General features: G+C 39.8%; 1 protein-coding gene across 24 annotated transcripts in view; it reads right to left on the bottom strand.

Moving 5' to 3' along the window:
• The window catches only part of TNRC6B (trinucleotide repeat containing adaptor 6B), a 243,814-nt gene that overhangs the window by 60,568 nt on the left and 165,589 nt on the right, over positions 1-17,657 (bottom strand). For 21 of the 24 annotated variants that reach the window (XM_049115268.1, XM_025459179.3, XM_049115257.1 and 18 more), the window contains one exon: positions 935-1,022. In XM_049115268.1, the coding sequence (XP_048971225.1) occupies positions 935-1,022 (88 nt within the window). Of the gene's footprint in view, positions 1-934; positions 1,023-2,829; positions 3,068-17,657 lie in introns of those variants that run through there. The other 3 variants (XM_049115262.1, XM_049115263.1, XM_049115264.1) reach the window with 2 other exon arrangements.

Genomic DNA, 17,657 nt, shown 5'->3' on the forward strand with positions numbered 1-17,657 from the left:
ATCCAATAATGCTGGGAATACTTGTGGTGTCCCTTATATCTTACACTGGTTTGCATCTGATTGCCTGCCTTGAGTCTCTTCTAAGTCTTGAGTTCCCTCTTAACCTTGTAACAGTTTCTATCTCCCTAAACTCAGCTTCAACAACCTGGCACTATAGCAGCAACCCTCAAACCTGCCTCACAGCAAGGTACTGTTTTCCCAGTCTGCTAGGCAATGGTAACAGAACTGGAGGCAAATCACTTTACCTCCCCCAAAGGCACCAAAACACCCCTGCTGAGCCAGAGTCCAAGTCAGGCAATGCTGAAGAATGGGGTGAGGGTGGGGGTGGAGAATAAGTTCACACCAGGGAGAGGGCAGAGGGACACACACTGAAGGGAAAGGGGTGGGGCTACCAGTCTGCTCAGACAGCGCTGAGGTCAAGTGCATCAATTAAGACTTGTCAGTTGATAGTGGTGAGTCTTTTTTCTTTTAGCATCTCTTCTCCCCTAAGCAAGCACCTCAAAGCCATGTTATTTCCCCCAAAACTCTAAGCAGATTCTTACAAATAAATGATAGTGCTGTAGGGCGACCAAAAGGAGAATGTGGGGGTGAACTTAACAAGTCTTGAAGTTGTTTTATAAGCTGACCTCTAAAAATGGAGGTTAATTATGATACAAATACAGAAACTGGACAAGAACTAAAGTGTTGGTGACTCTCTTGCCTTTCTTGATAATGTTTACTGTTGTTCACATTAAACCAGCTACAGCATTTCTGAATATCTACTTTTGGGAAACAAACATAGGTCTTCAACTTTCTCCCACTTTCAGATCTTAAAATTAGCAAGTAAACTACATAAGCAGTATTACTGAACTGTCTGTCAGGTATCCAACCCAAGGCAGTTAGTTATTCTAGATGTTTGGTGGATGTAAAAGCAGACTTAAGTGATTAAACTCACCTTCTGAGTGGCTTCTTTTTTCTTTTTATCCTCTTTCTTCCTTTTCTTGTCTTCCATTAACTGTTCTTCCCTTTCTTGCTCCTTCTCTCTGTTAAAGTAATGTCACACCAAAAGGTTAACATCTATATTCACAGTCTATTTGTGTAGCAAATGAAATGCTTGTAGATGGTGTGCAAACATTCCATCTCTGTGACTGAGCAGAACATGGTATTTTACTTAAACTAAGAGGATGCATAAAACTCAGCACATTTAGTTATCCCCACATTTTGGCTTATTATGCCTTTTGCAAACTTTGACAGTTTGGTTTCAAAGAAGCCCATTAATGTGAGCTTTATAATATCTTCCTAAACGAACACACACAAATGTACTCAGCAAAAACCCTGATTTGAATATATGACAATATCTGGTTGGCTTCTGGGGATATTCCTGGATTCCATGGATTTATAGAACACTCAGTACCTGGTCTTAAAAACACATGTAGAAAACATATAAAACATACAGCATTAATACATCAAAGAAAAAATTAAGGAGTGAATTTTCTGATAGGCAATATTCCTCACAAACAATATAAGATATATTAAATCGATTATGATACACAGATATTTATCACAAATTAGGTATTTTCCCATGATATCTCCAGTGTGGTTAACAGAAAACTCTATGTTCTATATTCCTTATTTTTCTTCTACATTATTAATACTCTATGTTTTACATGTTTTCTACTTGTGTTTTTAAGGTAGGTCCCAAGCGTCCTATAAATCCATGTATTATTCCTCACTGAGTGAGTTCACAGTTGCATCTTCCTGCAGGTTTTGCTCCTCTCAATTATAGCAAAAATGATACACAATACTGAACATTCTACTTGAAGAAATGTGCTGAATCTTAAGAAATTAAGATAATGTAATGATGCCTCACATCTGAAAAGTAACCTGAGAATGTAAGATTTATTCTAATACATTGTATAACATATTATATAATACATATTCAAATAAAATGTAGGTAGAAAGCTGCCAACTTTCTTTTTTTTTTCCCCCTAAAGATTTTATTTATCTGAGAGAAAGAAAGAAAAAAAAAAAGCACAAGCTGCGGAACTGGACAGAGGGAGAGGGAGAAGGAGACACCCCACTGAGCAGGGTGCCAAACCCAGGGCTCAATCCCAGGACCTTGGGATCATGACATAAGCCAAAGGCAGACGCTTCACTGACTGAGCCACTCAGGTGCCCTGAAAGCTGCCAACTTTCACTCTCTATGTATCAAATGGGAAACATGTATTGCAAAACTACTGCTGTTGCTCAAAGTTCAAGATGGGCAACCCAGATGCCACACTAACTGAATTTAAGATTAAGAGCTAGCAGATTTAGAGACCTAGTTCTCAGTTTCCCAAAATACTGGACAAATACTTGTGATTTTAGGTGATTCAACACATTACACTCATGGCTTCACAAATACCATCTAGAAAAATGCTAAGGTAAAAGTCAGACAAATTAAAGAAAAACGTAAATGTTTGCCAACATGGCAAAAATCAAAAAGAGAGTTTCTAAAGAGCTCAAATCTGGGTAGTGGTAACTACTCAACTTATACAAAGAACTGAGGAACAACACTGAGTCTGGCTCTCACGCCTAGGTAATAAATGCTTCATTTATAGAAAACAAGAACTATACAAAAAAATAGGTATTTTACATACATGTCAAACTTTCTGCGGTTCTATCCATACTCATGAAAATTGGCCTTTCTTCTTTTGTGCCTCTAGCATAAATACACAAAAGCCTACTGTGCACAATTCACACCCCAAAGGTAACTTCAATGAAAACTTTACAAATATGATCAAGAAAGAGATTTTATTGTAATTCCCTGATGTTGAATGCTGGATTTCTTTCGAGTCAGATTATGTATACCTCGGTCTCAGTGTGAAGCTCTTGGTGAAAATCCACTTGTAGCAGTGCACTACTTTAAGAACATGGCTTTATGAAAATTGGCAAGATGGATGTTGACCATCTAAGGTAGGCTGGCCAGAGATCCTGTTGCATTTGGCTCCCAGAGCCTCTTGCTTCCTCTGGCTTCAAGTGGAAGAAGATGGGATTCCTCATGACCCAGTTACTGTAACATGGTTCCTGTATTTTAAAGTCCAATGGACTACAGAAAAAGAGAAACCAGTCTGAAAATCTGTTTAAATATTCAATGCCTTAAAAAGCAGTGAGTTGCAATTTCTTTCTGTATCCATTCTAAAAAGTTTATTTTAAAAACGCAATGTAAAAAAAAAAAAAAGCAAAGTTAGACTTTAATGAAACACATTCTTAAAAACAACTAACCTTTTCAAGTATTTTTTCCTATAAACAGGTAATTCAGGGAAAGGGACTGAAATTCATGTTCACTACAAGTGGATTTATTTCCAAAATAAATATTTTTCAAAGCTTTCCAGGAGACAGGCTGTGCTTTCACCCTGATCTTTTACTGCTTATATTGGTAGAATTGAGTTTTCTCTTTAGATTTCACTTCCTTAGGAAGAATTTATTTTCCCAAACCAAACTTGATTTAAAAGCCTGCTATTTACTTAATAATGAATGAAAAAGTAGAGTTCACCTTCCTTTTTAATTTAGCTGTGCTCTGTCTTGGCTGCACATTAGCAACACTGGGGGGCTTTAAAATATTCCCATGCTGAGCCCAGAGCCCAAGAGGGCGAAGAGGGCATCCACACAGGGAAGGTGATGTTACATACAGGGTGAGTGATCCATCAATAAATATGTTAATGATGATGACAACCAGGTTTCTCACTGTTGAAAAAGTAGTTACCAAAATGGAAAGGGAAAAAGCTCAAAAGACCAACTGTGGAGTTGGATCAGAATTAGTTATTGGCATCAACTTATGGTCTTAATATATACAGACAGGCTTAACAATAAACATAGATGTAATTTTTGTGAGGCCCTATGTGTGTATATTCCTTCGTGTATGCAAATACATGTGCACATGCGCGCACAAACACACACACACTCTCACTCACTCACTCACCTAGTTCTGTTACTGAGAGGGCTTGGGAATAAGAAACGCCCAAAAGCAATGAACACACCTAGTACCCAGAATGTGGCTTCTAAATACCATTCTTAAAAAGAACTAGGTTCTTTTTTAAAAGAGCTCATTTGGAGCTAAGGCAAATAAAGTACAAAATAAAGTGGAATGATTGTTGCCAAAAAACAAGGAAATATTCAACAAATGATGGATGGGGTGTGTCAAATGATTGCAGGGACCAATTTGAAGGGTTCCGACAAGCTATACCTGGGGCAGTATGCGCATAAAAATAGTGATGGTAAGAAATAAGCCATTGTATAAAATAGGAAAACAGGAGTCCATCTAGATAGAAATAAGTAAATGAATGTTAAAAGTAAAAGAAATGGAATATTCACATAGCTTTAAAGTACCTCCCCATAAAAATACTTATTAGAAAGGAGAAGAGAATAATTACATGAAGGAGAAGCCTGGCAGAGGCTTTACCTTAATTAAGTAAAACACACAAACATCATTCTAATGGGATAAACTGAAATTGTGAGTTACTTGATTAGATAGATGCTCTGAGAATACAGAATCTCTTCTATGATATTCCTTTCAAATATGTATAACCTGAATATTATCATGAGGAAATATCGGAGAACCTCAAACTGAGAGGCATTTTACCAAATAATGGGTCTGCAATCTTCAGAAGTTTCAGGATCACTGAACCTCGAGGAAACAGAAGGAGACTATCAAGACATAATAACTAAATGCAAAGTGTGATTCTTTTGCTGTAAAGGCCATTACCCGGCTAAGCCTCAAAGCTGAGTAGGGGCTGAAGATTCAATTGAAGCAATGTATCAATGTTTTTATTTTGATTGTTGCATTGTGTTTATATGGGAGAATGTTCTTGGTTTTTAGAAATACACTAAAGTCTAGGGGAAAGGGAAGCAGGTAAGTGATTCAGGCAATGTGTTGCTGTTTTCATCATACTTGCAACTTTTCTGTAAGTTCAAGATTGTTGCAAAATAAAACAAAATTAAAAAAAATCAAAACCATTATTGGGCTAGCTCCTCAAATCAACTACAGAGGAATCTGTGGGGAGAGAATCACTGCTCTAAATGCTTGTGTATAAGCCTATACTTTAAAAGGTATTTATACCTCAAAAATCAAATCTTCCATCCAGCAAATACAAGTGCCAGGTGACTAGATGGGTCCCACTTAACCATCAACTGCTTCTAAGTCTGAAAGCAGAAAAAATAATTCACAGTCTCCCCCATCTCAAACCACACAGATACAAGTACAAACATTATAATCCAGAATAAATCTAGAATAGTAAAAAGCCAAAACTACTTTTAAGAATGTCTAAGGTGAAGAAAATACAACAGTGTTTCCTTTAAAAAATAATAATAATAATCATGAATTGAAAGGAGACGTAACTTTTTTTTTTTGAAAGGCAGTTACTTGAATAAAGAGAAAAATATTCAATATTCACCTGAGCTGAGGCAGAGCAGGACTCCTGCCCTGCTCACAAGTTCAGAACACTGAAGAGCAATTGTGCTAACATTCGTAAAAACCGCCACATCACACATTCAAAGGCTCCAAGTGTCTAAGACCACATAGGCCAAGTTAAGAGCTGTGCCATCTGGACACCTCCCTAGAGCTCACATTCACGGTCATTCCCAGTACAGTTCTAACTTCCATACTTTTCTCATCCATTCTATATATCTGACAAAAAAAAATCTTCCTCCTTTTTGCAGTCCCATCACACCTTACCCTACTGTTAAGTCCTGGCTCAATACTCATCTACTTCAATGCCAATTCCTAGGAAATATGCCTTCCTCTAGACATCCCACCACCATGGCCATGGTGGTCGTTTGGCCCCCGGGGAATCTGCTGCTATCAGTCACTGGCAGTATCAGACCCACAGAAGGACTTCTCCACAACACAGTGGCTTTGAACAGAGCTCTGGGAAACAGATTGGTTTGGGGCTCATCTATGTTTCACCTCTCCTCTACCAGGATGCCCAGGAACAGATCCATTCCTTTAGCAGACATTGACGAGTGCCTAACACAAGCTGTCACTTTTCTAAGCACTTGGGGATACAGCAGAAAGAAAACCAAGACCCAGCTCTCAGGGGGCTTATATTCCAGTGGGGGAGAAAGCAACAAGATATGTAACCCAACTATATGTATAAAATATACACTTCAAGTGGCAGCAAGTGCCCTGGAGAGAACAAGGTGGGGTAAGCTGATGGAGACGGCAGACAGGGAAGACAGTGTCTCACATATGATGGTTAGAAAAGGCCTCTCTGACACAGTGGCCTAAGAATTCCACTGAAGCAAGGGATGACGTGAGTATCTGGGACACAGCATTATAAGATGGTGTAACTGAGGAACAGCAAGGAGACTAGAGCAGAGGGAGGAAGTGGTGGGTGAGGTCAGGGAGATAGTAGGGCTCTTCTTAGAATGACTGCATTTTTCAGATTAACTGGGACCTATCTTCTCACAACTGAATAATGACCACCACTTCCAAAATCTCTTATTCTCACCTTCAATCAGAGTCTACCTCTCTTCTCAGGTGTCAACATTCTGAGAGCTGCGGCTTCTGGTCTGAGGTGTCTGACGTGCCTCCCTCAAAGCACCCATCCCACTGTAGAAAAGTGAGCTGAATACATTTGCATTTGCTACCTATGACTTCTCTGAATGCAGGTGAGTTGACCTTACTCTTCTTACGCACCCAGCAAAATACCAGGGACACATCAGGCCCTCCATGCAAATGTCACCAAAATACATGACTACAGAGTGAAAGATGCTTTCCAATCCCTCCAAGGAACATGTGTTCTAAAGAAAAACCTCCCTTCAAGGAACATGTTCTAAAGAAAAGCCTCCAAACAACTAAATTCAATCATTTACCAACACTGAGTTGCTATTACGTGCCAGGCACTGGGGTACAACAGTGGATGAGACACAGGCTCTGCCCTCAGGAAGCTGACTTTCCATATCGGAGACACAAACACACACAATGCCAGGGATTCATTATAGATGTCGGGGAGAACATAAACCTGGGAAAGGGGCTAGAGAAGACCAAGAGAGAAAGGAAGATTGGACTACTTTATGCAATGTTCACAGAAGGTCTCTGTGAGGCAGTCAGAGACCTAAAGGAAGAAAACTATCTGGAGGGGACTGACTGGCCAGGCAGAGTAAGCAGAGGGGCCCTGAGATGGGATTGTGAAAAGTCTGAGTTTGGGGCTTTATTCATTCTGGAGAGTGGGGGCAAATCCCCCTCCTTCCCCTCCTCCACTCTCCCTCAAAGCAAACAGCCCCCCCCACACACACACAACCCCATTAGAATCTTCTGGGCTTATAGGGAATAGCCTTCAAACACACCAAAAGAGGCACCTATTCCTTAAAAGCTTCCCTTCTACCCTATTCATTCCTTCATTCCTTCTCTTTCTCTTTCTTTCTTTCAGTGCCTACTTGATGCCACACACTGTGTTAGAGGCTGAGGATTCAGCAGCAAACAAAATCAGTGCTGCTTGCCTTCCTAGGCCTTTTAAACTCTTTCAAATAGCTGTAAATCCCTTCCCTCACAACCCAGACAACATTGTGAGGGCAGATACCTGTGTTCCTCATATTCTGCTTTCCATGTTTACCAGCACTTTGGGGGTACTCTGAAGAAAACTTACAGCTTCTTTGGTGTTCTGAAAGTACCAGAACCTTGGGCATGTGAATTCATGGCCTCTGATAATCCAGGTTACAGACTAACTTCTTTCCACCAACTAAAATCTCCTACCTTATCATCTTTTTCCCACAACTAGAATCATGACCAATGGTTCCTGAATTCATATGCCCAAGCCCATCATGCTTCAGACACCAAGTAGAGGCAGAGCTGACAATTTCATACTTAAAAGCAGTAACCACCAATATGCTGACAGGAGTAAAAATAATTTAAGAACCTCAATTCAGATAAACAGCCAGGGCTCATCTTGACAGGAAAATGTCTCTAGAAATAAAGAGCATCTTCTTTTTCTTTACAGTCTGGTCAACTGCCCATCAAATAGCACCAACATCTATTCCTGGGGTGCCTGGGTGGTTCAGTCAGTTAAGGGTCCAACTCTTGGTTTTAGCTCAGGTCATAATGTCAGGGTTGTGGGATTGAGCCCCAGGTTTGGGGTCTACACCAGGCACAGAGTCTGCTTGGGACTCTCTCTCCCTCTCTCTTGCTGCCCCTCCCCTCCTGCATGCACGCATGCGCACGTTCTCTCCCTAAAAAAGATAAATAAATCTAAAACAAAACAAAACCCCCAAAACCTATACCTGATGTTCTGTGGTCAGTAGTGTGGTAGCAGTTCATAACCAACTCAACACAACTGAGGCAGACAGATGTGAACAGATACAACAGATCCACCCAACATGTGAAACATGCCAGAAGCAAACCAAGACTATAAAAAAAAAAACAAACCTCTTAATACATCAACAACTTGGATGAGTCTCCAGGGAATTATGCTAAGTGACAAAAGCCAACCCCAAAGGTTACATACTGTAATATAATCTAATATTTCTGGAATTACAGTGGTTGTCAGGGGCTGCGAGGGAGGTGAGGCAGAGTAACATGGCTGTGGTTACATCAGTGATCCCTGTGATAATGGAACTGTTCTGTATCTCCACAATGGTGGTGAGTACATGAACCTACATGCGGTAAAATTACAGACAACTAAACACAATATACACAAATCAGTACAAGTGAAACTGGGGCATCTCACTGAGATCAGTGAGTCCTATCAATGTTAGTATCTTGGTTGTGATACTGTAGTACTGATCTGCAAAACACTACTGATCAGGGGAAATTGAATAGAGGGCATGTGAAATCTCTGTTATTTCTTACAACTGCATGTGAGCCTATAATTATTTCAATTAAAATTTTCATTTAAAAAAGCTTCAACACGGACTCGTCTGTTTAAAATTTTTTGCAAGGATTTCTATTTTAAACCATTTTTAAATAGTTCTTTCTGAAAGTCATGTAAGAGTCAAAAGGAATTTTAGAAATTGTTTACTCCTGACATTCCCAGAAATGCATTCCCAAAAATATTCTAGAATCTACAATTCACCCTAATATGTTCAAATTATTATAGTTTTATCAATCAAGGTTCCTTGTCTAAAGTACATTAGATACATGATAAATATGGTAACACAGGGGTATTTAAAATCTTCTTCTACCATGTAATTCATCATACAATTCTCTTAGAATTTTAGTTTAGTTACTGATTGACTCTGTGGTAGATATATGCAACAGCTCAGACAACACCAATTCCAAGCTCCCTCAGGCCTATTTCCCTCAGAACTAGAGACTGCGATGTGTTTTATGTCCTGCCGATAAGGTGCGCCTGTGTGAGACTTTAGAAGGAAACCAATAGGGGCACTTGGGTGGCTCAGTGGTTGAGCATCTGCCTTTGGCTCAGGTTGTGATCCTGGGGTCCTGGGATCCAGTCTTGTCATCGGGCTCCCCACTGGGAGCCTGCTTCTCCCTCTGCCTGTGTCTCTGCCTCTGTGTATCTCTCATGAACAAATAAATAAATCTTTAAAAAAAGAAGAAGAAGGAAACCAATAGGGTAGAAGGCACAGATCTTCTCCAGAAACAGGACCCACACCTGTCTTAACAGTTTCCTGAATGTGCAGGAAGAGGAAGATGCCCCCACGGGGTCCTCCCCAGTTCCGACATGTGGTTCCCAAGGATCAGTGAGATAGTGTCACCACGGAAAATAAAGCCCCTGGCACCTGTGACAGTGAATTCTGCACATTAAGAGCTCTAACAAAGATTTATATGGAGCTTTTCCAAAGCACATCTAATATATGTGGCTTGTACATTCATTTCCTTAAAAGACAAGTGGTTATCTTGGCAATTTATAAAACACTAAGAAAATAACTAGACCTCAAACTGTTGAGAACTATAACCAATTAAAGATTAGTGATGCCACATGTGTATCTGGGATGAAAAAAATTAAAAGTGCCATGAAAAGAGTCAAGCAAAGTGCTCAAAGTATCCACTTAGAGTGTTTTAATTAAAAATGCACACAGAAAGAAAGCATAGTGGAATATATCCATTCAGGCCGAGGAAATTACCTACTAGGGTACTCCACAAATATCTGTATTGGATCTGTTCTTAACATTTTTTTTCATTTGCTAGTTCTGACTGAGAGAATTTAATGAGATGCTAATGTAATTTGCACATGATATTAAATGAGTAGACAAAACCAAACAGCACTGAGGCATAAAAATCATTCTAAAACTGAGGGGCTCATGGGAAAAAAATGGTAAAATGGTAACATAAACCTGGAAAAATTAAGGTAAACGCATTTTTCATTTAGAGGGATATAGAGATGTCTCCTGCCTTCAGATGCATCGGGTGACACAGGATTGGCAATTCTTCTGTATCTCAGCAACAAAATCCAACACAGCTCCTTCTATATATGGGTTATCTCCTATATGAAGTTATATAAAGCAATGCTTCTCCAACTTTAATGGGAATCCTGTTAAAATGCAGGTTTTTATTTAGTAGTTGTGGGTTGTAAACTACAGTTCTGCATTTCCAACAAGCTGCTGGTCCCTGGACTTGACTTTGAATAGCACAGGTATAATGCATGTGGTTGTTTCTTTCCAAGAAAATATGGAATTGTAATCATTTCTCCAAGAATAAATACTAACCTCATTACTATCAAACCTATGCCTTGTTATTCCCATCTGTGTTTCAGTGCCAAATTACAGCATAATCTTTACAAAGTTACATTAAAATGCAATTAAACAACTCATAGAATACCAAATATGTATGAAACTCCACTGAAATGACATTAGGAATCGCTAGGGTCAAAACTGTACATGCAAAAAAAAAATTGGATGAGAGCAAATCTAAGCATCAATAATTGAAGAGTATCATCAAGGGCATGCAGGTTTCAGAGATGCCAAACATGTAAAAGAATGTGAGTTTCAGAATCAATGAAATACACCAGTAAGATTTTTGCACACCTAGGCTTTGACTCTAAGCTTCTCACAAATTTCTCACTTTCTGTATTTTGAGACACCTACATGGAACAGACTTATTTAGAATTACTCAAACTAAAAATAACATATTTAAAAGGGTTTGTTTTCACTTTTGGAAGTTCCATGTGGCAAAAGTTGTAACCAATGAGCTTATGGAACATCTACTTTGAAACCACTCTTCTTACACCTTATATATACTCTTGCTAGGCAGCCCAGCAATTTGGAACAAAGGAAACTCTTGACTGTCCTTTTTTTTCCTTAAGATTTTATTTATTTATTTATTTATTTATTTATTTACTTACTTATTTATTTATTTATTTACTTACTTACTTACTTAAAGATTTTATTTATTTATTCATGAGAGACACAGAAAGAGAAAGAGACATAGGCAGAGGGAGAAGCAGGCTCCATGCAGGGAGCCAGACGTGGGACTCGATTCTGGATCTCCAGGATCTCGCCCTGGGCTGAAGGCGGCGCCAAACCGTTGAGCGACCAGGCTGTCCAAGATTTTATTTATTTACTAAAGAGAGAGAGCATGTACCCAAGTGGGGGTGAGGGTGGGGGGAGGAGCAGAAGGAAGAGGAAGAGAGACAAGCAGACTCCTCACTGAGCACAGAACCCCACACAGGGCTTGATCTCAGGACCCTGAGATCATGACCTGAGCTGAAATCAGATGCTTAACCCATTGAGCCACCCAGGTGTTCCCTCCTAACCTTCAGTTCGATCTCAGTCCAACTGTGCAAGAAGTGCTTTGCATTGCCTTGGAAATGGTCTCCTTGTAGCTTTCTGCCCACTGATCCTAAGCCTTCCTTCCCAAACTGCACAGAGCAAGTCTTCTAGGCATTGTAGTCTCTCATAATGCATCCCCCTAAGGCATTCTCAGTTCCTTCCAACACTGTGTGGTCTGGCTTTCTATACCCTCACACTGGGGTCATTATCCCCTAAAACATATTCCAGTTGTCTACACTCATCCTGTCATTGGGCAAGGCAGCACGACAGCAGGCCTTGCCACCTCCTCATCCCAGAAAATATATCACTGCCAGCACTGTCAAAGAGCCTGTGTGCCTTCTCAGATATCACATCTTACTGAATTACAACCATCTAACACCCCTATTTTTCCCAGTATTGCTAAGTCACTTCTCTACAACTGAGTGTGGCATCTTATGTGTACCTCTATTAATGCCCCCTGTGCCAGATTGTTGGCCTAGCATTGCTGGCCCCTGGTCTTCCCTGCACTGTAGGAAAGGGTCTGGAACTACATTTCTCAGAAGCCCATTCTCCATGTGTTCTAGGTTAGATGGGCTGAAGTGAGGCACACTCATGTGAGATTTGGAAGACAGAACTCAATATGCTCTGAAAACCGTTGCAAGCAGACACATAGGTAAGCAGACAGGACTTTCCATCTTTACAGCAGCTTCCAGATGAGTTAAAGCCATACTGAAGCAGCAGGCAGCTGAGAACACGGCACTTTAATTTCATCAACAATAACAGCAGTTCCTCCTGAATTTTTCCTCCCAGTCAAATGGTTGTGAAAGTCTTTAACTCCCTATATTAAAGTCTTTCCTTCTTGGAAAATACAGTGGATTCTACCAAAACAATCCTATTTACAGTAACACCAAAACTTACGAAATACTTAGGGATAAATCTGACAAAAGTGTGTAATCCCCACATATTGAAAACTATACAATGTTGATGAGAGAAAAATTTAAAAGCCTAAATAAATAGAGGTATACCATATTCATGGATTAGAAGACTCAATACTTTTAAGATATTGATTTTCCCAAAATTAATTTATGGATTTGACACAATCCCTATCAAAAGCCCAGCAAGGGGATTCCTGGGTGGCGCAGCGGTTTGGTGCCTGCCTTTGGCCCAAGGGCGTGATCCTGGAGACCCGGGATCAAATCCCACGTCGGTGCATGGAGCCTGCTTCTCCCTCTGCCTATGTCTCTGCCTCTTTCTCTCTCTCTCTGTGTGACTATCATAAATTAAAAAAAAAAAAAAAAAAAGCCCAGCAAGTGTTTTGTTGTTTTTTATAGAAATTACAAGCTCCTCTTAAAATTTCCTAAGGATCCAGAATACTCAACAACTTTTAAAAAAAGCAAAGCTGGAGGATTTAAACAACCTGACACCCAGACTTGTTATAAAAAGAGTAATTGGGATGCCTGGCTGGCTCTGTTGGTGGAGCATGCGACTCTTGATCTTGGGGTTATAAGTTTGAGCCCCATGCTGGGTGTAAAGATTACTTAAAAATAGAATCTTAAAAAAAAAAAAAAAAAGAGTAATCAAGACACTGGTGTATTGGCATCAATATAGACAAAAAGTTCACCGGAACAGGACAGATTCCAAAAATAAAATGGGCAGATATGAACAATTTAAAAAAAAATAAGTGCAAAAGCAATTTGGTGGAGAGAGGAGAGACTTTCTAACCAACCATGGTGGAACAACTGAACATAGGTAAACAAACAAATCAAATTCAACCCATACCTTGTACTACATATAAAAATTAACTCAAAATGAATAATAGACCTAAATATAGAACCTTAAACTACAAGAAAATGTAGGATAGAAAACTTTTGCGACCTTGGGTTAGGCAAATTATTTCTTAGGTACAACATCAAAAGCAAAATCCACAAAAGAAAAAAATTGATAAATCTGACTCAAAATTAAGAACTTCCTTCTCTTCGGAAGATGCTGTTAGGAAAATGAAAAGTGCTGAGACTGGGAGAAATTATTTGCAAACCACCCACCTAACAAAGAACTGATGTCCACATATATTCCACATATATGAAAAACTCTCACAACTCAATAAGAAACAACCCAATTGGGATCCCTGGGTGGAGCAACAGTTTGGCGCCTGCCTTTGGCCCAGGGCACGATCCTGGAGACCCGAGATCGAATCCCACGTCGGGTTCCCGGTGCATGGAGCCTGCTTCTCCCTCTGCCTTTGTCTCTGCCTCTCTCTCATTCTCTCTCTCTGTGACTATCATAAATAAATTTAAAAAAAAAGAAAAAAAAAGAAACAACCCAATTTTTAAAAAAGGCAATAGAGTTGAAGAGATACTTTACCAAAGAAAATATACAGATGGCAAATAAGCACATGAGAAGATGCTCAACATCATCAGTCATTAGAAAAAAACCAAAACAACCCAACAAACTAAAACCATGGTGAGATGCTACTACATGCATACCTATTAGAACATCCAAAATTAAAAAGATTGATCTTATCAAGTTTTGGCAACTGGAACTCTCGCATGGTGAGAATGTAAAATGGCACGATCACTTTGGAAAACAGTTTGGCAGTTTTCTACAATGTTAAACATACACGAATATCTCAGACAATCAACACCTAGAGAAAAGAAAGCATACATCTAACACAGATTTTGTAAATGAATATTTTGTAATAGTTGAAAACCATAAACTACTCAACTGTGCATCAGTAGGCGAATGGATAAACAAACTATGATAGAGAATACCATGAAAAGACTACTCAGCAGTAAAAAGAATGAACTACTGATACCACAACATGGATAAACCTCAAAATTCCTATCAGTGAAAGAAACCAAACGAGAAGTACTGTATGTTCCATTTGTAGAAAATGCTTAAAAAACAAAACAAAACAAAACCCTGCAAACTAATCTATAGTGACAGAGAGCAGATCAGTGGTTACTTAGATGTTGGGGAATGGCAGAAAAGGCTAGGAAGGAGTACTGACAAATGGGCATAAAGAGACCTTAGGGAATAAAATTCATTATCTTTTGTATACATAGTTCAAAATTTAATGTATACTGAACACTTCGAATATGAGTTTATTATATGTCAATTATACCTCAATAAGAGGTTACAATAAAAATTAAAAAGAGGGGCACCTGGTGGCACAGTTCGTTGAGTGTCCAACTCTTCATTTCGGCTCAGGTCATGATCTTGGGGTCCTGGGATCCAGCCCTGCACTGGGCTCCTTATTGAACTCCTCGCTTAGTAGGAAGTCTGCTAGAGATTCTCTCTCTCCCCCTCTTTCTCTGCTCCTCCCCTAGTACTCTCAAGTAAATAAATAAAATCTTTAAAAAAAAATTTTTTTTAAAGAGAAAAGAAAAGAAAGGGAAGAAAAAGATCTTTCCTGCATGGAATACCTTGAGTGGCCTGTTTTCCTGACAGAGCCCTGCCTGATACACTAGCATAAGTAAGATCTCTTTATTGGTTGAAATTTCACCCAGGTTATGAACACTATTCCCTAAAACAGTAAATCTTTTTTTTTTTTAATTTTTATTTATTTATTTATGATAGTCACACACACACAGAGAGAGAGAGAGAGGCAGAGACATAGGCAGAGGGAGAAGCAGGCTCCATGCACCGGGAGCCCGACGTGGGATTCGATCCCGGGTCTCCAGGATCGCGCCCTGGGCCAAAGGCAGGCACTAAACCGCTGCGCCACCCAGGGATCCCTTTATTTTTTTTTAAGATTTTATTTATTTATTCATGAGAGACACAGAGAGAGAGAGAGAGAGAGAGAGGCAGAGACACAGGCAGAGGGAGAAGCAGGCTCCATGCAGGGAGCCCGACATGGGACTCGATTCCGGGTCTCCAGGGTCACGCCCTGGGCTGAAGGAGGTGCTAAACCGCTGAGCCACCCGGGCTGCCCACCCCCACCCCTTTTTTTTTTTTTAAAGATTTTGTAAATCTTTAAATTGGGAGCTTATGCATGGATAACATTCCTAAGATGGGTATAAAGTTTCATATTTAAATGCAATGAAACCCCTGTGAAAGAAGTCTTAATAAGTCAACATCTGAATTTTCAGACCTGTACCTTTACATTTCATTTAACATTCTGGATCACTATAAACTACCAGCATCTTCACTGTATCTTCTCCTGAAGTTCCATTCAATTGGTAACACCTGATGGTCTGTTCATGTTCTAAGTATGAGTCAAATCTGCTAATTTTTTCAGCCGTTCTTGTGGTTTTGTTTGCCTTAAACTTAGCTTCTTCAAGCTCAAAGGACCCCTTAGGTTTTAATGTACTAATTTGGTGAATAAATCCTTATTAGCAACATTTGACTCCTGAAAGTACTTTCCCATACACTCCAATTAGTACACCAGGCTCCTAAAGACAGCCTGAAATTAGCAGTTGCTAATTTCCCAATAGGCGAAGGGGCAACACCACATACTCTAACATTTATATCCTGGAACCACTAAAAACCATGTTTAAACCTTAAGGGCCAGACAAACCCACAAAAGCCAGACAGGCACTCTACCCTTGGCATTCAACAACAAAGAAAGCAAAAAAGAAATGGAAAGGCTAAGCCAGAGCTTTGCAAAGAACTATTCACTACAGAATAGTGATGATATAGAGCTCCTCAACAGAAAAGAAATTTCTCAATCAGAATCCACAGCCGTGAGGCACATGTTTTTAAAAGAACTGATGACTTATTTTTTTAAAAAGATTTTTATTTATTTATTCATGAGAGACAGACAGAGAGAGAGAGAGAAGCAGAGACACAGGCAGAAGGAGAAGCAGGCTCCATGCAGGGAGCCTGACATGGGACTTGATCCCGGGACTCCAGGATCACGCCCTGGGCTAAAGGCAGGCGCCAAACCGCTGAGCCACCCAGAGATCCTCAGAACTGACGACTTAGTATGATAGGGGTTGCGTTCACAAACATTTAGGTGCTTTTGTTTTTATGTATTTTTTCCCCGTTCTCTGCTTGCCTCCATGCATGGTCTAACACAATTATTATATTAAAAGAATAAATAATAACTGACCTTTGAAATCACTAAGATTATTAGCAATTCAACCAAAATTATAGTAAGTTGACACTCCATTAAAAGGCAGTTTTAGGGGATCCCTGGGTGGCTTAGCGGTTTTGCACCTGCCTTTGGCCCAGGGCGCGATCCTGAGGTCCTGGGATCAAGTCCCACGTCAGGCTCCTGGCATGGAGCCTGCTTCTTCCTCTGCCTGTGTCTCTGCCTCTCTCTATGTCTATCAAATAAATCTTTAAAAAATTAAAAAAAAACAAAAGGCAGTTTTAAAGGAATTAAAGTGTGACATATGACTAAGAGTATGTGGTATCCAGTAGCATCAAGGACTCAACAGCTAGGACATCAAAATGCATGATGTGCTCTAAAGATGTCCATTCACATTTGGACCTCCTCTTTGAAGATGTTGATGTGAAGGTCTGAGGCTCAGATCCCTGTGTCCTCATTCCAAACGGAGATAGTACAGCAGGTTCTGGAAAGTTCCACCAAAACAGGAGAAGGGAGTTGCATAGTGTGTGCCCTCAACCGGGAGCCATTATCCTCAGGCTTTGGAGCCTTCTTTCTCACTGACCAAGCTACTTTCTCTCTCACAGCTATACACTGTACTTAAAAGAAATGTGGCTAAATGAAAATCTTTAAAGACATTCCTAAATTTAAGCAATAAAAAGAGAATCCAGACGATAAGACATTTGTTTGGCTCTCCTCTGACCAAAGGACTGATGTATATATGGCATTCACAAGGTCTGAGGGGCGTTAAGGGTGTCGTCATAATGTAGGCCCTATGAGGAAAATGTACACATTTCTAATTCTCTGCCTTCAGTAAAAAACAAGCATTTTATGTCAGGAATTAAATGGGAGAGATGCAGACTTTCCTCAGAGATTACACAGTATCTACTCCAAACAGTGAGGGAGACAGGCAGCGCACAAGCTTCCTGATTATGCCACATTACTA

The sequence above is a fragment of the Canis lupus genome, chromosome 10 (assembly GCF_003254725.2).
Source record: "Canis lupus dingo isolate Sandy chromosome 10, ASM325472v2, whole genome shotgun sequence".
NCBI classification, from domain to species: domain Eukaryota; kingdom Metazoa; phylum Chordata; class Mammalia; order Carnivora; family Canidae; genus Canis; species Canis lupus.